This window comes from Amblyomma maculatum, chromosome 8 (genome assembly GCF_055883805.1).
Source record: "Amblyomma maculatum isolate TAMU_Amacu chromosome 8, ASM5588380v1, whole genome shotgun sequence".
NCBI lineage: Eukaryota > Metazoa > Arthropoda > Arachnida > Ixodida > Ixodidae > Amblyomma > Amblyomma maculatum.
The window spans coordinates 100,678,474-100,701,525 of record NC_139351.1 but is presented as its reverse complement, the minus strand read 5'-3'; the positions used below and the strand labels follow the sequence as shown (position 1 = coordinate 100,701,525).

The 23,052-nt window shown below is 41.5% G+C and overlaps 1 protein-coding gene across 4 annotated transcripts in view; it reads left to right on the top strand.

Moving 5' to 3' along the window:
- The first annotated feature begins 1,629 nt into the window (after nucleotides 1-1,629).
- LOC146181985 (spindle assembly abnormal protein 6 homolog) overlaps nucleotides 1,630-23,052 on the top strand; it is a 32,493-nt gene continuing 11,070 nt past the window's right edge. For 3 of the 4 annotated variants that reach the window (XR_014700322.1, XM_084576989.1, XM_084576987.1), the window contains exons 1-10: nucleotides 1,630-1,713; nucleotides 1,938-2,068; nucleotides 2,834-2,891; nucleotides 4,813-4,892; nucleotides 10,907-11,000; nucleotides 11,887-12,066; nucleotides 13,577-13,807; nucleotides 14,600-14,716; nucleotides 15,797-15,912; nucleotides 19,108-19,261. Coding sequence is in view for 3 of the 4 variants with exons in the window: in XM_084576989.1 (XP_084433115.1) it covers nucleotides 1,944-2,068; nucleotides 2,834-2,891; nucleotides 4,813-4,892; nucleotides 10,907-11,000; nucleotides 11,887-12,066; nucleotides 13,577-13,807; nucleotides 14,600-14,716; nucleotides 15,797-15,912; nucleotides 19,108-19,261 (1,155 nt within the window). In the remaining variant the exon portion in view is untranslated. Of the gene's footprint in view, nucleotides 1,714-1,738; nucleotides 1,876-1,937; nucleotides 2,069-2,833; nucleotides 2,892-4,812; nucleotides 4,893-10,906; nucleotides 11,001-11,886; nucleotides 12,067-13,576; nucleotides 13,808-14,599; nucleotides 14,717-15,796; nucleotides 15,913-19,107; nucleotides 19,262-23,052 lie in introns of those variants that run through there. The other variant, XM_084576988.1, reaches the window with a different exon arrangement.

Here is a 23,052-nt window from a genome sequence, read left to right as displayed (position 1 = left end):
ACATATTTGGTAGCTCAAGTTATCTGTGACCAGTATAGACATATCAAGACAGCTACAAGATATGTGCTCAGTGGATCCGCCGTCGACATCATCATGGCTGATTACCCAACATGCATCGCTTCATGCAAACTCCCTACAGAATTGCTTAGGCCTTCCCCGGAGTAGGCGTCAGAAACTCGATTCATTATTTGCTGCATTTAGTTAAATGTTATCTCATGCCATATCCAAAGCCTTCTCAGTGCTTTAAAGTCATTTCCTGCTTGTTGGCAGTATTGATGACAGCTTAAAATTGAATAAATTCGCTATTTCTTGCCATTCCATGGGAAAACACAAGTGACTTGCAATCCCTTAATCCATTTGTGACCACAGAATGCCGCGAATATCGCGAATGTAACTAACGAACGGTGAACACGAGCCACGTTCAGGCACAGCGTCTCTTAGCGGGGCCCGGCGCGCGCCTCCCGGACGATCCGCCCTTTCCGCCGCGAGTAGCGTGCGCATCGCGATCCGAATAAAGGCTCGACCTTCAGTGGTAGCCATATACGTAGCGCTCACGGCGTCATATAGTTTATAAGTAATATTTAGAAACTATATGCACAGCGTATAAGTTATGCCACCATCTCAGTTGAGATATCTGCAAACTAACTTTGCATCCAAGTGTGCTTAGTGTTGGAAATAGAAGCTACAGTTAGGCTAAGACTTCACGGCGATACATGAGTTGAGCATGGCTGAAAGCGGCGCATTCTAACTTCTCTTCGCATTCCTTTACACAGTTTATTTATTTGTTTTACACGCAGGCCTGGGGGTCATTACATTGGGGAGGGGGGATATTAAGAGTACAATATATACAACAATGACAAGGAGAGAAAAAAAAATAGAAGTATATAGAAATAGCCGAAAATAAAGAAGACAATGTATTCAAAATGCAATGAGGATACAGTTTAACACCTTTTTTTTTTTTTTTTGGGGGGGGGGGGAGGGGAGTAAAAGCCAAATATTTTCATAGTTACAAGCATAAAAACATTCAAAGGGGAACAATAGCTTTGCGAAATGCGTTATAACCTGACATGAAAATGATATTATGGTTAAGGTGATTCCAGCTGGCACAAGTTCTGGGTATGAATGAATCATGAAAATGTTGTGTGTGACAAGATGGAACCCCAACCTTATGGCGGTGACCAATGCGTGCCGATATGTAAGATGCTCTTGTTAGTAATCTGTCTTTCAGATAGCTGTTGTGATAAATTTTATGAAAAAGGCATAATGACGCTATTGACCTGCGGTGAGATTTCCGGCAGAAAGCTAGACCTGGCTTTGTTTAGCAATAGGCATCTGCAGCTTTACTTCTCAAGACCGCAATAAAAAACTTTGGATACATTTTGACGGCCGAACTTGGCGCCTAATCCCTATTGTTGACGTGTTGACGTTTTTAACGGAGGTAGCGCTACGCAGCAATGTGGCGATGTGTTGTACTAAAAAAAAAAACAAATACAAGACCAAATTAAACAGTACGTGTAAAATATTTTATTTTGTAAAGTATAATGTGTCACTATCATTCAAATAGAGCATATGGGTAAAAATTGTTTGTATTAGTTAAAAGCAATTGAATAGGCCGAAACGCAGTCAAGTAGAGTACGACAGGCCAGCCACGTTATCGACCAATAGCATTAAAGCGTGTCATTTTTCAATGTTACCGATGGCGTTGTCAGCAAGGTCTGTGTGCTTTCCACTTATTTTAGCCCTCTTGAAGCTCAAAACAAACGTTATAACGTACTTGTATCGCTACAATGATAGATCGCAAAAGATGTGTCGCTGTGTTTCGTTGAATGGTGTCAACGTTTTGATCTGCCCGCCCTTTGGCGGCGTGTTACGATTGTGTGTTGGTGTCGTCTTCTGACGCTCCAGGACGCTTATGATTTTTTTTTGTTCTTCTCCAGGGCGATATGATTCTCGACTCGCAGTACAGAAGGGTAGATGGCACAGGCACCAGCGAGTCCAACCGTGAGAGCCTGTACTGCCGAACACTCAGTGTCCAGCTCAAAGATGACTTTTGCGCTACGGCACGACGGTGAGTTTCGGAGGGATCGCTGCGGTTCCGATTACTGGCAAGGAGGTCATAACAGAAATGCAGTTCTTTTATAGCCTGCTTGGTTACGGGTTTGGTACTCCACACAGGGAGATTTTTGAAATTTTCGGCACGCCAGTACACTTCAGAAGTGAGGCCCTAGCAGTTGAGGAGGAGGGGGAACTTTACGCAGTAAGAACATATGGGTGGTGTCCGCAGTTCATGATACCATTGGTTTTTGCCGACCGTCAGGCTCTTTCCACCGGCCTGATGTGCTGATAAAAGTTTGAGTCGGTCAACTTACTCTCCTCCCAGTTCTCCGGTTTAGGGTCGGCTTTTCCTATTCATTTCTTTTGACATGCCCATGCCAGTTGGTATAATGTGGCTGTTTACCACAGAGGGTGGTATGGCACACAGTCCCTTTAGATGGTGGTATGTGCCTTTTTGCATACCGTTACTGGTGAAAGGTATACACATAATCGAAGGAAATCGATATTGGGTGCTCAAAGAACACTGAAAGTGCATATTAAAACATGATCACTAGACGCCAGCAGTTAGTTTTACCTCAAGAGCGCGTACGGGAGTGGGCTAAGTTCAGAGAATACCATTGTTTGGGTGCACATATGCTTTCAGTGGCAGCGAATCTATCACATGACGAGTGAAACAAAGAAAAATGGTGAGCACAGATGCAATTGAACGGAAACTCATGTGTTGCGGCAGTGGGAATGACTGTCACATTGGGCTGATTGCAGCTCTATTTCCTTTCAGTGTTTCATCTGTGTGCCTCACGATACGCAAGAGCAAGTCATCAATTGTTGACGGAAAAGTGAGTGATATTCCTTATTTTTGCTTGTCAGATCACATATGAAAAGAGCAGGGGGAGGTACAAGATGATTCTTACTAAACACTGAGTGGAGGTACATACGTGCTTAATATTTGTTGAGTGGAATTCGACCATGTGAACTTATTGTGTCGCACTGGAAGTTTCAAACTCATTTGATCATAAATGCCACTCAAGTTATCTATATTTTTCTGCAAATTGAAATGATGCATGCATTTTTCCCGTAACCCTCACATTGTGAGAATAGATATAATTAAATTTCAAAAGTTTATTTCCAACGACTTGTTGAGAAGAGACGGAAAATTAGCCATTGGCAGCCTGAGCAAAAGAAAGGGACAGCAGTATCCCCTTCAAGAGAAAACACTTATCGGCTTACATAGTTCAAGGAAACCAAGTTCATGTTGCCACACGTAGGGCATTGACTCCTTGGATGTGGCCAAATAAGCCCTTGTTTACTACCTGAATCTTGTTCCTTCAGGGATGGAAGTACTGCTCCATTTGCTCCATTCTGCTCCAAACTGCTTTCCCTGCTCCATGCTGCTCCAAAATGCAATATTACCCCAAAACTGCTCCAAACCTTAATATTTCGCAATCAAATTTAGCAGAACCTGGTTTTGCCGCTCAATGGACGTAGAAAACCTTTTGTAATGAACTACATGAGTTGTTCTAATGATTCTGCTGTGAAAACAAGCACATACTTCACCATCGAGCCTCTTTGTTAAGAATAAATTTGCCAAACCTGAAAGCCTGGAACATGAGGCAAAAGCAGCGTTATAGAGCGATGCCACAAAGGTGCAAATGACTATAAATTTTCTGAAGAGTGTTGGAAAGCCATACAGGGCATATTAATAACGTGTTGAACGTAAGGCAGCCTCAGCGTTGCTAAAACAAAAACACGAGAACCACTGGCAGAAGCTTATAAAGTAAATAATCTGAAGAGAAGAAAAGGCTACCTCAATCCTCCTTGCAGGCAGCACTGACCAGTGCTCAGGAATTTATCGACACGAGCACAGGATCGAAAACGATGTGTACAAGATAGCATAAATGTGCTGCTCACTGATGTGAATTCCAAACTAGTGGTGGTGCTTGAGTGCATACATCAAAGTACTTTGGTAAACTCCACGTTTGAATCTATCAGGTGGTCAAAAGCTTTTAAGCAGACATGATTTTCAGATGGGGAGCGTAGAAAAAAACCATTTCATTTGCTAATGTTACTCCAAATTGTTGTTCAGGTCAGCTGTGATATTTTAAGTCTCTGTACATGTTTTAGCTGTTTGTCTTGCCTTGTCAGAGATGTATGCAGGGTCAAGTTAAGCATTGAACTTTGAAAAAAAAAAATCAAAATGGATTTTTTTTGTATGTCAGAAATAGAAAACTGTTATTATTAAAAGCGTTCGATTCTAAAAAAATGCTCCAAAACATAATCAGCATGCTCTCAAAATTCTTGTTTTACTGCTCTAAAGCTGTTCCAAAACGGCATTACTACTGCTCCCCGAGCTGCTCCAAAATGCTCAAGCCTGCTTCCACTCCTGTTCCTTCAGCAGATGTGACATTAGTGGCTTCATTTACAATATATAAAAGATTAACGATGCAACTACAGTGTATATTCTGGGGAACCTCTGTGATTCAATTATCACTCATACAGACCACTGCACTGTGTATAGTTTGACCCGAAATTGCTCCTAAATGACGTAATGTGAGAGTCATTACCCTATCCATCTTTTTATCTATAAGCAGTGCTCAGGTAACGAGGAATTTTGCAGCAGGTAACCTCAAGTGAACTTTATAACTGACTGTTTTATCTCTATGTGCACCAGTTGAAGATGTCAGCAAAATTAATTTTGAGGCAGGACTTGTTAGGTTACCGTCATCTCTTTCCTGAATCCATTCTCTTTCCATATTTCAGGAACTCCAGATCCAGCTCACAGACGATGCAGACCCATTTTTTGTCTACACGCTCACTCTCACTGAAGAAGACTTCCAGAGGCATGTCTCTATACACTTTAAGTTTTCTTTTTTGTCATTGTGGTAGTCAAAAGCTTTCTTCAGGTCTCTTTTATGGATTCATGTTTTGGTTCATACAGTTGTATTGGACATTGACTTTATGCCTTCTCTGTAAATTCTCTGTAAAGGCTTGTAAATTCGCTTAAACTCCTCTTGCAAACTCTAACCACCTCTACTTCTGTGGCATCAAAGTGGGTAGTGCTACATTACCGAAAATGAAAACCATTGCTGGATTTCCTGCACGAATGAAGAGCAGATGCCTAGCTGTGCTGTCAAGAAAAGTGAAGGCAGGAATAGCCCTATTCATTTGAATGGTATATAAAGAAGCAAAGAAAAAAGCTACATAGAGTTTGACAGGCCCTAGACCTCCTGTAGATACATACTGTCTTAACAGGATTTGTTTCTCAACTAGCTATCACAGTGACATATAGACTGTTTCATCAAATTTATGTACATAGTCGTGGTTCAGCACGGCTAAAGTATGGAAAGTGAGAATAGTACTATGGCATTTTTATGCAGAAACAATGTTACAAGAGTGTGCGATGAGGGGCTAGTTGCTGTAGCAGGAACTTAAAGCGGTCAAATGTGGCCCCAATTCTCACAGATGCTTTTAGCTGAAGTTGACTGTTCACTTGCATGAGAGCTAACTGATGACTGAATTGTGTGGGTTTTCAGATGCATCAATGACTTTTTAATTCTTTTAATAACCAACCCAGACGACGACCTACAAGTAGTCGCTAACAAAGCTTTAACGACCTAAATCTACTGCCTCCAGCGTTCAAATTACCTAAAAATTCTCGTTTGCAGTTCTTGAATCTTAGATTGCTTTCCAATGAAACAGATCACCTCTGTTGGGCGTATATGCCTAGGTCCAAAAAGGCTGTTTTACGCCATGACTCATGTCACTAAGCTTGTCAAGAAGAAAATCAGTTTCTCTTGTCTGAGGTTGTCACTTGTTAAGTCCTGTTCTGACAAGGTTCAACTCAGTTTTTCTGCTCAAGTGGGATGCCTACGTTTTGCAGGATTTCCCCCTGCTCTTCTTGAGGCTATTGCCAAGGCTGTGTTGAAAACTTGTGCACAGGAAACTGACAACCGCAAAAGGTGGAAATTCAAAGTACCTACTACCCTATGTACAGCCTGATAGGAGTAGCAAGACAGTTTGGTGTAGACATGGTCTTTGCGCCCTGCAAGTTTTCACATCTGTGCCAACTGACACAATAAAGATTTACAAAGGAAAGAAGGCTGTGGAATGAACCATAGAATAAAATATCTGCCCTGCGAAATAGAAGTAGCCTATGAAATCCCGCTGAGCTGCAGTTCAGTTTACTTGAGGCAAACGGGATGCTGCATTAATATGCATCTGCAAGAGCACAGGAATTCCTTGAAGCAGCATGCATTTGCCAAAATATTGTCTCTCATTTACCGCTTCGAGCAGAAAAAAATAATCGGAGGTGCCAAGGATAATAAAGCATGTGAAATCTTCGAAGCAGCCCAAATAGACTTCTATCCTTCTGTATACAAATTCTTAAATTCGGTAAAGTAGTGAGCACTTGGCACGCATGTGCAACATTGTCAACAAAAGATTTAGGCTATGCTTCAATAAACAGTTGCAAGTCCGCGTTCGTCCTGTCCACTTCTTTTCTGCGTCTCATCCTCGGCATGGTTTACGTTTTACGTTCAATATTACATGCATTATTGTAAGTAATGCTGTAAAGTCTCTACAAAAAAAGAAAAAATGTAGAACACACAGGTTGACCCTGTATGATGAGCTGAGCAGTCTTTAGATTGCTTATGTTTCCTGTGAATCTCCAAACTTGCTACCAGTGCTGAGAGGAGGCAGAAAGAGTCATGGGCTTGCAAACGGTGGTATTAACCCCTCCATACAATGAACAAGCCTCACTGGTCGAGGCATTTAGTGTGAAATTTCCCAGTGGTGAGCCTGGCTCATCCTTGTATCTTGTATCCCCTCCTGATGGGTTCAAACAAGGAACAGTTGTCTTGTTTAGGCAGTTGTTATCCTGGCCACTGACAGGGCTAACCTTGTGGTTACTGCCAGCATTTGCTCCAGAGTGGCAGCACCTTGGTTAAATATTAAAGGCCAACTCTGAAGGCTTTTGGAACACTTTTAATTAGTAATCAAACCAGAATCAGTAATTAAAACCTTAGAATCCTTTATCTCCAGTACAAAAACAAACAGTTTTTCAATATACCGAGAAGTATTTTAAGAGAGCAAAAACCAGTAAACCAAAACCATATTTAAACAAAGCGATGCTGACACAACAGACTATCCAGTGACGTCCTGTTTTGTTGTCATTGTCTGGCAAAACTTGCAACCCTTAGCAACAGCTTGGGTCTCTGTCTGCGTGAAATTACTAGAAGCAAGCTCAAAATTTTCTCCTTCACAAACATGTCAGCAAAAACAGAGCTAACATCAACAGTTGTATGTCCAGTGACATCACCCCCCCTCAGACACACATACACACACAAGTTTGCCTGTAGAAATCTCTCTGACAGAGGCCAAAATTGGAAATATTAAAATTCATTTGCACTGCGACTAAACATTGCACTGTTGTGAAATTAGGCACAATTGACCAGAAAGCTGCAGAGAACGTACCGCGAAAATTTCAGCAAAGTCTGAATGTAGAAGAAACGATGCAGTTAGCCTTGAAGTAAACCACCACCATGTACTGACAAAATTCAGTGATCTAAAATTTACTCTAAAATTGTGTCCAGCTGCCATGAGCACCATCTGAGGTCTAAATCAGTGGCTCAAAACATCTGCAAACCCTGAACTTATACCTCTAAAGTGCCTGCTCCCCCGTCATGATAAAATAATTTAATCAGTCTTTAAGCTATAGGCACCTATAGAGTTGTGTGCAAGGCAGCCATCTTCATATCATTCTTCTGTTATGTTTCTTCGCAGTAAAATTCCGGCTCCAAAGCAGTGTCTTTCACGTCTTTTGAAGAAATTTTCTAATTGGAACTAAGTTCAGAAGAGGATGAGGAATGGAACACAAGGGTTGGTGACGCAGTGCGTAGAGGTCTGAGGAACAGCATTGTTTCAACCACCTTGCCGGATGTGCCTTCACGTTCTTAATCGCCTTATTTCCTTGAACTGTGTTTGGTTGATGACACACTCTTTTTTTGAGACAGGTTACTGGAAAGTATGAAACTAATGTTGCTTGCGATGGTGTAGCTCATTTTTTCGCCCAGTTTCAGGTTTTGTGCCAAATTTACAGCTTCAAATATGAATACTGTTTGGCTGTTGTTTACAAGGTTGCGGATTTGCTCCCAACCAAGGCGGCCACATTTCGATGGAAGCAAGTTGCAAGCGCACTTTTACATTGATTGGACAATGTCACTGCACATTAAAGAACTCCTGATAGTCTAAATCAATCCAGAGTCCTCCCCCCACTGCAACATCCTTCGTAGCTTTATGACACCCCAAAATTTAAGAATGCTGAAGGTAAATGCAATGACAGTGCACAGTCTTAATCAGTTTCTTGCGCTGATTTCAAATATGCAATTACTTTTCTGATCTAACACTTCATTTTCAATTTATTTTACAATTTCACTCTTTCATTTATAGAAACAACAAAGAATAATCCACTCATTAGAAAGCTACTGTTAACATGTGGCTTGATAGTATATAGTGTAAGGAATATAACATAGGAATTAGTCAAATATTAGTCATTTAACAACTTTTTGAAGTTTGATGTAAGAAAAAGTGGTTGATGAGCCATTTAAATTAGAGCCTGCAAAAACATTAGCGAGCATAAAATGAGAAATTTGTTCCCAACAGCTTAACCACTTAGGCGCATGCTGCAATAATAAATATGCCTTTATCAGCTCTTGATGTGAAGATATCCTTGTAAATTAGCAAAACATCAAAAATTTGTAGTTTGAGCAAACAATAAAAAAATTAATAGAGATAAAATTTATTTGGTTCGTTTGCACCTTATAAAGTGGAATGAATGGCCAAGGGACTGAATAAATTAATAGAAAGTCTTTATTTTTTCCGTAATTTTTGGCTCGAGAGCCCTGCTTAAATGAAGCTTAAAAATTTTCCAACCATCAATTCTTTTATTTTAGAGAAACCCAATGTTTCAAAGCCAACTTGGCTCCTTCCTGAAGGATGGCATGATATTCAAAAAGCTATCCATGAACAGCTACATTAAACATTTTATCCAGAAAGTCATACACCTCCAAAAATGGAATGGTAGGCCCCGGGAAAAGAACAAGCAACAGCAAGCAACTCCAGCTCAAAAATATGTCACTCTTCCCTACATGCAAGTCTTCATCAAAACCGTTGCCCGTATGTTGAAGAAAGGAGGCATTCAAGTAGTGCACAAGCTCTTGGAACACTTCACGGAGCACGCTACCTATTCACAAAGACAACCTAGAGAAAGAGCCGAAGGCATTGCTTACAAAATTCTCTGCACTGAATGTGATGCTAGCTGCATTGGCAAAGCAAAAAACCTAGGAGAATAAATTCAACAGCTTAAGAGTGATGTACGAAACTTCTTTAGAGAATGCAACCCTACAGCTGAACATTCTGACGACTCCGACTATAAAATAAACTTCCAGGAAGTACCCATTCTGGAGACAGAGACCAATTATCGAAAAAGACACCTTCTTGGATCATGGCATTTACAGAAGGCCACAAACAACAACGTACAAGAAGCGACCCCTTTCTGGAATGTGCCCGCAGGGTCTTCATTCGATGCTGGCCATCTCACAAAGGAAAAGAGACAGCAGCGAGCATTGCTGCACCTGCTGGCATCAGACTCCATGCAGGCTTTAAGCCCCCCTCCTCGCCTCTGCTTTCATTTGCTTATAGTAGCTGCATACAGCATCACCCCTGAAGGAGTACAGCCGGCTACGAAACTTCGAGTTTTTCAAAAATAAGATCCTACTGGTTTAATAGTTGGAGAACTTTCAAGTTTCACTTAGTTACCAACCCAAGACAAACGAATCTGTTGAAATGTTTAGCTTTCATGCCACAATTTGTTTTTTAAATGAATACTGGTTTGTACCATAGCGAAAATTGGCAGGAAGCTGTGCAAAGAAGACTGCAGGCTCTTAAAGTAAAAGAAATGCACTTATTCCACTTGACCAAAATAAGTTTGTGAGAAAACTAGGGGTGTGTGAATATTCGAAAGTTCAAATGCGAATCGAATATGTTTGTTATTTGCTTCATATTGATGTTTGAAAAACATATTCGGAATTTTCGAATATTCAAAAATTGTCAAATATACATTGAATATTTTCCAGTTCACCGCAATGTATGACCTCGTAAACTATGCGGTGAAGCATGCTCGAAGTGTGACAGGCACATTTTTTTTAAGAGGGCACAACAGCGTGCGCAAAATGAAACCAGCAAAAATTCATTGTTCTCACTTAGGTTTCATTCCAAATGCACACAACCATCGTGCAGGTGTTCATCGGATAAACTTTCTGCGACGGAAATTGTTTTTGGCAGTTTTTTCATGCCCATTTGATAATTTCTAGTCATAGGACATTTTTTCTGGTCACCTGAAGGTCGAATTAATGATAGTTTACTGTATTCAGCAGCGATATGACAGCTTCACCCGGTTTCGTGCAGGCCCATACTAGCTATGCAAAAAACCGGCATAAAGAATATTTTATAAAAATGTATACTGGATTTTCCAGCAGGTATATACTTCTGTGCAATTCTAGTTTAATTTTATTTGCAAATGCCACATGAATTTTAAAATAGAGATGAACAGTGATTGCTGTTTCTAATTTTTATGTTCTTTATTCATTGATCAGATATTCAAAAGCATTTTTTCCCCATATTCATATTCAATTTGTACTTGAAGATTTCATTATTTGCACACCCCTAGAAAAAAGATGTTGGAAAAATTGCACCTTTTTGGAAAGGAAAACTCTCCAAAAATGAGTGGAAAATGTTTGAAAGCGCCTCCTAAAAATAATGCCAGGGTACTTCCTTTCACTGCATCTGCACCTCGCAGCCTCAAGGCACAGCAGGGTCTTCTCGTGGACTTTGTGGCATTTCCGCAGAAGTTTGTTGACCTCCTTGAGCTGTGTACCAAATGTGAGCAAAAGGTGTGCATTCTGTATTTTTTTTCTCCTCTCTGATTTTCTCTTCGTGTTTTCCCACTAGTTCATGCAATCAGTGCTAGTGTCACCCAAGCTGTATACACCAGGAAGGAACACTGCTGCAGGTTGGGTCATCATGTCTGCTTGTTTGTTTGCTTATTGTTTTTTTTTGTTTTTTTCCATTAGGCGTCGTCTTTGCCCTTGGGAAATGATAACGCTAGTGGAAAATGTGGGCAAAGTACTGGCCCGGCAAAAAAAAAAGAAAAGGAATCTTAATGTGTGTCATGTCGCTTCTTGGGCATCAAGCCATTTCAGGCATATCGCTAGTTCCTGTTCCTTCAAATCAATTTAATGGTGTGCTGTGAGCTTAACCTTCATTGATCATGGCTTAACGGGGCATGTGGTGTTACAGTGCCTAATACTTTCATAATGTTGTATATGGTGGTTTCTCTTCTTGTTTGTATTTTCACTTGTCCTGCCACTATTTCCTGTTGAAACTAGCAATGTCTGTCAATAAATAAATCAAAATTAATGTTATCACTGTCTTCTGCATCTATTGTATAGCCAGGCAACATAGTGCTTTCTTTTTCTTTTTTTGTCAATGATACTCTTGTTGAATGACAGAGCTATTTATGTTTTATTCTGTATTTTACTTGCATACCTTTGTGAACTATTTCTTTCCTGACATGAATCATTTCCTGACATTTTCTTTTTTTATTTTTATTTCTGTCTGAAGCCACTGCGTGTTTTTTATTGTAGGTTTGCCACATCTTGCTACCTTTTTATTGATTTCTTTATCATTTTCCTCTACAATTCTCTGATTAATGTTGATAAATATTTAAGAAGCATCACTCACATGAAAACTGCCACGCATATGTCTTGTTGGTGCTAGGAGAGTCCCCGGTTCGTGCTATCACTGGTGGTGCACGGTCGAACTGGCTCAGATCCAGCCATCTTAGACATTGTGGAGGCCAACCCTTTCAAGCACCTCGTCCACCTGTCACTCAAGCTGTCTCCTGCACCAGACTCCGTCATCCGAAAGCATTTGACAACGACTATGCGGCTGCTCAAGGTATAGGCTTAGAAGCAAAGCTTTTTAAGTTTGTCTACAGAGTCGTGGGCACATGTATGGGCTTGTGGATTGCACCCATTCATAGTCAATATCTTCTTTTTTTCTTTCCTTTTTTTTTTCTTTTTTTTTTTTTTTTTTTTTTTTTTTCACTTTTCCTTCTGCTTTCTGAGAGAACCGCTCTTTGCTGAGGAAATGTGCCCCAAGATATATAAGCCATGATGGTGGCGACAGTGGTCAGTCTATGGCACTGTCTATCGAACTGCATTTAAATGTTACTTGTTACTGTTACTGTTGTAACTTTTAAGAGAGCATGCATACATAGTGCGTCGCAGCTCTAAACATCGTAATGTCAGCCACACATAACTGCTGCTCTTCTGGAACGACCTAGGCATGAATTATGGACCTTGCCTGATAAACATAAAAGGGGTGTGCTGCATACTGATAGTAATAAACAAACGGCTCCGTGTGTAACCATACGTGGATTAGCCTTTTGTCGTTTGAAAGCCAGTGTATTGCAGTATGTATATATTTTTTTCTGGACCTCTGTGGCTTAACCAGAGCACTGACCACTTGCCATTTGGGATCACAGTGCCTACGGTTCACTCAGTGTCTTCATTCATGTCACGTCCCTAAGGGGTGTGTAAATAGTGCTTAGTTCGAATCGAGTATGAATAGTGTACATCCACTGCTGAGTCGAGTATGAGTGTAGCGTCCCGATCAAATCGAACACGAATTGAATAATGATAGCACAGACTTGAATGTGAATTGAATATTTATATTAATATCTGCTGCTTTTGTGAATAATTACTCAGAACAAGGAATAGAGTGAAATGTTGACACGCCTGCGGTGATGCTCTGGTGTGGTGCTAACTTGTGCAATTACAGCTGTGGCTGTTAAAAGACGCAAGGCTAACTCCACTGATGGGGCTGCAAAGTGAATTGAGTATGTGAACTTTATCAGCATAAGATTATATGTGTATAACAATTAAAAAAGTTTTAAAAGTACAAACAGGAGTGTGTAGTATTCGTCAGGCAGGATGGTGCATGGCGTCGGTGTGGGCGCCATTTGATGAACAGTTGTGCAGCAAAAATAGTACGGAGGGCCTTATTTGACACTTGTGCCAATTATTCATTAAATACTCAAAAAGTCTATTGCATATTAGATTTGCTTGAAAAAATTTCTAAAAGACATTATTTCATTCATTTGAATAATTGAATACGTGAATACTTAATTTGCTATTCAAAATTTTTGATATTCACAGAACCCTACACAAGTTTGAGTCAAGTTGGAAAGGGGGAAGGAGGGAGGGGGGGGGGGGGGAGAGAGAGAGTATTTTTTTTCTTCTAATTTAAAAGCGATAAACATGTCCTTTACCACTGAAGAAATACGAACCAAGTCACAAGAAACGGAGCAATCAAATTTTTTTTTATAGCGGATAATTGGATATGTTTTTCATAAGGGTGTCCTAAAGTTTTCCTTGTGAGCTTTTGACTTCCTGCCCCTTTACAGGAAGAAAACAGGAAACTCGAAGCAGCGCTGAAGAGCTCCGAGATGGACTTCCATGCACGGCTGCACCAGTACCAGGAGGTGACGACAGAACAGTCACGGGAAGTGGAGCACATACGCTCCCTTCATGCCTCCCAGCTGGCCTCGCTTCGTGAGCAGCACGAGCGGGAGCTGGCAGCCGAGAGGGAGCAGCACAAGCGGGAGATGATGGCCGAGAGGGAGAGCGCGCGCAAGGTTAGCTGAGCCACAGAAGGACCGATTATTAAAGTTAACTGCGCAAGAAGGAGGCATGCGAAAGAACAAGGCGTAGAAATACCATAGGAAAAGACATGTGCAGAAATAACTGTATTATTTAGCTAAATGTCACTCTCTTTTGTCCCCCGAGAGTAACGTAATATGGGCACGAGAAAGTGCAGACGGCATGGCAACATCTCAGACTTTCAGAGTGCTCATTATTTGTTGTGGTATTATATAACAACGATCAGTTTCAAAAATTTGAATCTTGCCTGAGTTCACACCTTCAAAACAGTATGGGCTGCAGTGTGCTTGATGATATTAATTGCAACACATTCCAGTGGTGACGACAGTCAGTTCAGCATGACAGTGCATAAATGAACAAACAATGACAGAGTATTCTGAGATTTCTCATGCCCCTTTGTTTCTACTTTTGACGCAACCTAAACTCTCCAACTGCTGGCAGGCAGGCACAGTATTCATACTTTGTGATTTACTCCAGAGCATAGCTTTATGACCCAGGTGGCCCAACAGCTGAGTTTCTGTTTATTTTGCAAGAGTGTTTTGCTGGTCCTAATGCCTAAAATTCAAGTTAAATCATGTAAATCTTTCCTTCCTGTGTAATACAGGTACGTAAGCTGCAGGAAGAGAATGCTGCCATTGGCAGACTTATGAGACTTGACTTTACTATTTGATTTTATTTTGCTATTTCAGCAAGGCTTATATTTACATCTTCTTTTCCTTGTTTGTGGCAACACTAGCTGAGAGTGTGTGACTTGTGTGATTACCCAGGCCTGCTCGGAGCAGCAGTTTCGGTCAGACTTGGAGCACAGGGAAACTGAGCAGCGCCTGAAGAAACAGGTTCAAGTGCTAGAGGCTGAGGTTTCCATCAAGGAGGCCCTGAACAAGGTAGGGCACGGCTCATTTCACCATTCTGCAATCTTGGAACAAGCTCTCCTCAGCTTCCTTCATCTACTCAACCACCTCCACCGTTTCCACTCAGCTTTGATAGTTTCCACTCGTTCATTACTGTCTATTATATGTTTGAAACCAAATGTTTGCCAAGCACAGTGAAGCGACAGATAGCACTGCTAAACATAAAAAGGGCATAGATAGCAATTACAGTCAGTGTCCACTTGAGTGTAGCTTTATAGTTGCAGGTGATGGTGGTGTCTGTATAGAGGTGAGATTAGCCCTAAAGTGGTCTGTCAGCGATTCCCCCAGTTTCTTATGGTTGCAGATGAAACCTGTGCAACCTTCTTTTATCCTCTTTGTATGAGGAGCAGAGAATCTTCTTAACCTGTGTGACCGTGCATTAATGAAGCCAGTGAGCCATTCACTGTCACATTTCCAAGCGCGAATCATTCCTTTGAGAGTGCAACCATAGTTTTACCTTTGTTGTGCTTCATTGTTTCTGCAAAGTTGACTGAAAAGCACTTTAGTGAGTTCTGAGCATCAGATTCTTTTCATAGGTGCCTCTCATCTAGTGTGCAATATGAAATGTTCCAAAGGAATTTTGAGGTATAATAAATAAATATGTAAATAGATATGTGATGCAGCTTCACATGAATATGATCTACACGTTTAGAATCAGCGCATGAAAATTGCGATCAAGAAATTCTCATTATAAGCATTCCCTTTTTCTTTTGTGCAAGATTTTTAGTAGAACCTAATAAAAGTACTCAGTGCCTTCATTTTTCTGCCGTCGGGGTGTTCCACCCTGTAGGTCTGATAGCTTATGTCTGATGCAGCCTTAGAGTGTTCAAAACTGTTTTAAAAACTGCCCTAATGTTGCAAGTGAGAGTAATGATTCTGTGAATGGCTTGTTGAAGACCAACTGCATAATTATTATAGGAAACACTGGTGTGCATTTTTTGCCCGATAAGAGGGGCCTTTACCTTGCAGAGGACATAGCTGGGCTGATTATGATGCTGCTGATGGTGATGACAGTGTATTTTTATGGGCTGGGCTGCCATTTCCACTTTACAGGACCTTCAGGAGAAGCTAGCGAAATCTGAACAAGCTTGCCGAGACCTCTCTCTGAAGGTTACAACGCTGGAAGCTACCGTGGGTCAATGCCAGCGAACAGCTGAGGTTCTTTCTAGGTGAGCTGCACATTTCATGTCTCAATTGGTGGGAAGCAACTGTCCTCACAATCCACGTGATAATGGTGGACTCCCATTAAGACGAATTCTTGGATAAGGCGAACACTCTGAGAACATGTGGTTGCTTTCTCATAGGAATAACCGCTGGCTGGTTTTCACAACCAACCACATGTTCTCACTGTAATCCGCTGGCTTATGATAAAAAAAAAAAGGTTTAGATCACTAAAAAAATAATTGCATTCATGTTTCAGTGGCATGAATTGCTATAGCAATAATTCTTGGTATGAGTAAAGTGCAAAGAAAAAAAAAACAGTGCATGAAATAATATTTTTCTCCTACTTGCCTGTTTGCATAATGTTTGGGGAGAACTACTAGTCTGAAATGTAGGCTGCTTCTCCAGCATTTAGATGAAATACTATTAGTTTCAGTGCATACCTAGCAGTGTTTTTGGCTCCGATAGATAGGCATTGAGAACAGGTGCTTGGAAAAAAAAATCAGAAATGTCAGAAATTAGAGGTATTAGAGGCTCTATAGTTTCGAGAATAATTGGCAAAACACATGCATATTTTGCACATTTTTAGCGCATGCATCTTTTATTAATTAGCGAAAGGATTATAGTGCTGCTAACCATTCAAAGCTCTATTTGTTTTTTGTTTTAGCAGCCGCTGGCATGTAGCCTTATCAGTGCGATTGTAGTGCACAAATCGATTATGTATTCCTTGTTTGCTCATAGTCATCGCGAGATGCAGCTTTATCATTTCCTTTGTTGCAGAAGATGCTTCAAGATGTATCTCGAAGGATTCCAACCACTTGCATGTGTTTCGACGATGTTCCAGGTTATGCTAGTCACAGTTTGCGGCTTTATTTAGATGTTTCTTCTCTGCCTTTAACTTGAGTGCTGACAAGTGAAACAGGCATTCGTAGGACGACCGCCGAGCATGCTTGTTGCTATTCCGCCGCTGATTGCTTCTTTTGCGGGTGCAAATCAGCTCAGTAAAGAGTTTATTTCTGTGAATTTAAAGCCTCCTCATTTGTCTCCAACGGCATTGTCACCGCTACATGACAGAGAAACGTTTCAGGCAGAGTGGGCTGAAGATAAGAATAATAGTGACCACAAATAGTGACGACCTCGGGCAGCGGTACATAAGGGGCCTCTGCACAGCATTTTCATGGAAAGAAATATGCATAAAATTTTTCCAACTAAGAAAATGCAACCCCATGAGATAGCTTTTGCACAGCTCCACTCCAAGGTGCAGAGGGAAGCTGTCTCACAGCAACGTGCTTTCTTCGGGACCTTTTTTGCCAGAACAGAAAAACCAGGGTGCCACCATTTCTACCGGTGCGCGATGTGAAGATGCCAGCATTGCCCGTGGTAGGCAGGAAGGCACCTATCAACGTTCTTAAATATAATACAGTTGGAAAACTGCGCGGTGCATAGTGGACCCAAACGATCGCCTATATGATGCCAGGCAATCGCAAAACGACCGCAGCGGCCCTCCACCCCTGCTGCTGTGGATGATTAAGGCAGAAATTTTAAATGCTACTTACCCTCTTCTTTCAGCAATGCAACGAAAAGTTCGTTTTAGGGGAAGTCTCCCTTGTGTTGTGAAGTCCCATTATGTACCTGGTTCTTTGAGAAACACAGTTCATATCTCAGCTATTTTTGGTAACAACTAAAAATTACATGCTATTCTGCATATTTCCTTTCCCATCAGTTTTTAGAATGCCCTCACTGCTTCATTGTTTTCAATTCTTTAAGTAGCAAGCCATACATTGTCAGTCTCATGCCCTAACCTTCAGCTTTTCTATGTCAAAAAGTTTTTGTACTTTTCTTGCCTCACAGCTGCTTTGTCTGTTCTGACCTTGTTTGTTTTCTCGCACACCATGAACAACTACTACGATTGCAATGACGATCTTATTTTTTGAGGTTGCTGAACAATGAGTTCTTGATATGATAACCTGTTCACAGTGTACACGTGTATAGGTCAGCTACACTGCAAAAAAAACGACAGGCAGAAAATTTGTATTTGGGTAAACAAAAAATGCGTTGTCACAACATGTAGCATCGATTCAGAAATCCATTGATGGTTGAAACGGTCTTCTGCCACGTTTTAGTTGGTCTGTAGGCTGCACTCAAGGTGTAAAAGAAAAAAGTGAATTAGTAGAAAGAAACCTTTCAGTTATACTTTTTCACTCTTTAACTACCTTAATGCACTTAGGTTTGGAAGGATTTTTCTCTAGAATCCATAAAAACATTAAAAGGTTTACACTGAAAGTCATCCAGTCTTTGTTCTTAATAAAATTTTATTATATGGCTCTTCGTTATATTGAGGCGATAGATCTGGCAGCAAGACATGTATTTATTGCCCTATAAAATTAATGTTTAAAATTTTTTTTCTTGTTGCTTGGTTTAAATTCTCCATAGGTGCACTGAAGTGCACCTATGAAGAATTACCATTTTGTTGTGAATGCCAATGTAGCCCACTGGGTCCTGACATCCGCACCAAAGCATCACAGTTTGCTTGCGTTGTATCAGTGATGGCGACAACTTCACACTATTTTCTTTTCCCCTTTGCTGAACAAGAGATCCGCTTCCAGAGAAGGCAGTGACTATGCTGTTAGGCTGCAGCAGTCTGTCAATGCAGGCTTCCTTTAGTTTGTTCTCAGCATCCTTTGAGGTTTCTTGGACAATTTCTAAATCCTCTCTCACCTGACAGAAGCGCCCTGTCACGGTGGTGCAGTAGTTAGGGCACTCGACTACTGTGCCCAAGGATGCGGAATGAGATTTCAGCCATGGTGGCCGCTTTTCGATGGAGGCGAAAAGCAAGGCGTCCTTGTGCTGTGTGATGTCAATGCGCATTAAAAAGCTTCAGTAAAATTTCGGTTGGGCCTAGATGGTTCATGATTTTCTGCGAAATTGAAGAGCGCAAACAGTAGTAGGCAATCCACCTTGTCTTTGCCTGTCCTTGTCTTCTCTGTGGATTGTCTACTGTTTGCGCACTTCAATTCTGCAGAAAACATTAAAGACCCCCAGGTGGTCAAAATTTCCGGAGCACTCCACTACGGCGTCTCTCATAGCCTGAGTTGCTTTGGGACGTTAGACCCCTCACAAAAGTGACGCTAATTGTTTCTCTCTTGTATGGCATCATGGTCATACTGACAAGCATGAAAAGAAAAGCATTTTGTTCTTTGCAGGCAAAAAGACTCAGTTGAGGCTGACAAGCAGCTCAACGAAAAGGACGCCAGTGTTCTCAGATCCCGCCTGGACAAGCTGGAGGCTGAGCTGATGGAGAAGTCCCAGCTATTGGCCGAAACCAAGAAGTTGCTTGAGAGCTGCGAGCAGAAAAAGGTGTGTGTCCCGGATTGAGTGTATCATTTACATACCATTTTAAAGAGCCAGCTGTAACTGAATTAGTGTGATGAAATAACTGTAATTTCATTTCACTTTTTTTTTTTGTGATTTCCAATGTAATTGTTTTTCTTGTGCAGTAGTATTGTAATGTGTATAATTAGTTACTTACTTTACGGCGGTGATTTCGCAGCAGAATTGAGTAATCACTTTCAAAGTAGCTTTTATTAAAATAGACAGCTGCCCTTTTGTTTAGCCAAATCTTGATGCTCTCATATGCTAGGCAGGGTGCCTCGAAAGCCAGAGCAGTGTGCAGCTATCTGCGCCATTGTAACAGGTCGGCAGGTACAGATAGATTCAGGTAGGGCTATGCATTCATAAAGGGCTCTGTGCATCCGAGACTACTGGTACTACCTGTTTGTCACCCGTATTGCGAGCATTGCTCTAAACAGCAAGACTGGGCTTGGGCTGTCACCAAGGCAGATGGCGCATGTTAGAGTTCAAGATGGCCAGTCAGGAGTGCACGCCCAGGCACTCTTCAGCCAAGAGACACAGTTTAAGGAGGTGGAAACGCATAAGGCACAAAAATATTCAACCGGAGGCTGACGAGGTGGACAACCTCTGAAGAAATAAGTAACCTGCTTGAGACTTCTAACCATACGAACAGCTCTGACAGCAAGATGCCGCTAGTCTGTAGCTTGAGCACAGGGAAAGTGGCGAGTACTTGGCTACACTTTTGTCCTATAAGTGAGGGAGGAGAAACGTTGGCTGCGACGGAGTTTGGTGGAAAGATAAAAAAATATGAATGTCACATTCTAGAAGATATTTTGGTGTTTGTTTTTCTCTGCTTTTTTTGGAGGAGAGGGAGTTACTGAGAGAGTGTGAGTTGACCAGCGTGGCGCACAACTCACAGTACTAACTACTTTTAGATTTTGCTGTAACTGACCCTGCTGGGGTGGCGAAAAGCAAGGCGCCCGTGTGCTGTGCAGTGTCAGTGCACGTTAAAGAACCCCAGGTGGTTGCAATTTCCGGAACCCTCCACTATGGCGTCTCTCAATGCCTGAGTTGCTTTGGGACGTTAAACCCCACAAACCAACCATTTTGCTGTAACTGACTTGTTAGCGCCAGGCCATAGCACTGGGTTGCCTAACTCCAGAGATGCCACTGTGAGCAAGTAATTTATACAGTGCCTTCAGTTGATGCGAATGGCATTTTCTTTAAAATCGGAATGTCACGACTGTATACAGTTAAACCTGGTTATAACGAAATTGTAAAGTGTCCACTATTTTTTCTTATCTACTACATGGAGTTTTCAAATACACACATATCAGTGGGGGCAGCATTGGAGAATTAAAAAACTTCTAAATATTGAAGATTTCGCTACGTGGAGGTTCGTGACATGGAGGTGTAACTATCAGTTCACTGCTTGGTAAAGAGGGACGAGTGATTTTATAATTCCTTAGTGGTACCTAGAGTTTTGTATAGAACATTGGGCTGCCGTCATCTGTGTTAGCAACACAGCTATGTATTCAATATGACCAAGGACACCTTTGCTCCTTTTTTTTTTTTTCCTTTTTTTTTCCCCTCGACCTCCACTTTGAAGCTCATTTGCTTCTGCGATGCAGTAAATTCCACATGGGTGTTTCTAAGCCCGTCGAACCAATATTTTATCGACACAAATGCCACAGAGTGCTGCTATAGAAGTGGTTTGAGTGGCCATCAAGTCAGTAGTAGATATTGAGCAAGCAGATCAGCGCAGAACTCTATAGTAGCGAGATTTCGAAGCCCTTCAAGTGGTGGCAGCATGCACGAAGGAATGTGAGATGCTCCTAACAACCGACTGGAGAATGAAATCACAGCTCTATAATTGCTGAAAAAGTATGCAACTTCAGAACATACACAACCGTTTTGCAGAAAAAAAGACAGCACTGGCTCCAAAACACTACATCATTGTTGCCAGCAGTACAAAAAGAACCAACGCCAGCTTCCTAAATATTGCATGAATACTATACAGTTTTTCAAAAACAACAAAATTCATTTCAAGGGTGGATAATATTAGTGTAACAAACAAACATTTTGTTTTCAACATTTTGAGGTTAAACTTGTAGGCTGATTGCTTGCATGCCTACAAAATGGCCTGCACAACACCTTGATGTGAGATTTTGGGATTTCTTGGCAGTGATCGAGCTTTTTATTCTATAGCAGCAGTATAAATTGTTTGGGTTTGGTGGTGATCGATAATCATAAAAGCTCCCATCTCATGAGCTGTGGTTAATGTGCCTCTTTGTATGCACGAAATTTCAACCCAAATACATTGTTTCACGAGTAATTGTAATGCAATGACATAACTTTTTTGTGAGCAAACGTTAGTAATGTAATTGAATTATACTCGTGCAGCTTATTGAACTAATTAGTAACATGATTTAATTACATTTTAAATGTAATTTTGCTTCCGCTGCATGCGAAAGGTCAGAGTGCAGAATGACAAGAATGCTACCTCTGCTTCTTGGTTTTATGTTTCTTTGTTGTAGACGCAGTTCAGGCGTTCAGTCGTGTCCGACTCTTCGTGACCCTATGGACCATGTCACGCCACGCTTTCCGGTCTCTCACTATCTTCTTAACATCACATAGCTTCATCTGCAATGCTTTGAGAATGCCATCTAACCATCGCGTTCGCTGCCTACCCCTTCTCCGGCGACCCTCAACCTTTCCCAACATCAAATCTTTCTCCAGCGACTCCTCTCTTCTCATCAGATGACCAAAGTAGCTGAGCTTTAACTTTAGAATTTGACCCTCCAATGAGCAGTCAGGGTTTATGGTCGACAATATCGACTGATTTGATCTTCTGGCAGTCCAAGGAACTCTCAAGAGTCTTCGCCAGCACCACAATTCAAACGCGTCAATTCTTCGGCGGTCAGCCTTTTTCACAGTCCAACTCTCGCATCCATACATCACAACTGGAAAGACCATAGCACGGGTTATACGGATCTTGGTTGGCAGACTAATGTCTCTGCTCTTTACTAGGCGGTCAAGGCTAACCATTGCTCTCTTTCCCAGAAGCAGGCGTCTCCTAATTTCATGGCTGCAGTCTCCTTCCGAGGTAATCTTGGCGCCCAAGAACAGAAAATCTGTCACAGCTTCCACTTCTTGTCCATTGATGCTCCAGGACTTGATAGGGCAAGACGCCCTATCAAGTCCAAGATATCTTCGTCTTCTTTATCTTTATCTTCGTCTTTTTAATGTTCAGTTTAAGCCCAAACTTCTCACTCTTCTTGTACGCGCATCAGTAGTCTCTTGAGTTCCACTTCACTTTCTGCCATTAAAGTGGTATCATCCGCATATCTAAGGTTGTTGATACGTTTTCCAGCAATCTTCACTCCAGCTGATGACTCGTCCAGACCGGCCTTCCTCATGATGCACTCTGCATATAGGTTAAATAGGCAGGGCGACAGTATGCAGCCTTGCCTCACCCCTTTCTCAATCGGAAACCAATCAGTAAGACCATGCCCAGTTCTGACTGTGGCCTCTTGCCCTTCATAAAGGTTCCTGAGGAGACAGATGAGGTGAATTGGAACTCCCATCTCTTGGAGAGCTTGCCACAATCTGCTGTGATCTACGCAGTCAAACGCTTTCGCATAATCAATAAAGCAGAAGTAAATGGGTTTCTGGAACTCTCTTGCTTTTTCCATGATCCAGCGAAGGTTGGCAATTTGGTCTCTAGTTCCTCTGCCCTTGCGAAACCCAGCTTGCACGTCCGGAAGCTCCCGATCCACATACTGCTGCAGCCTACC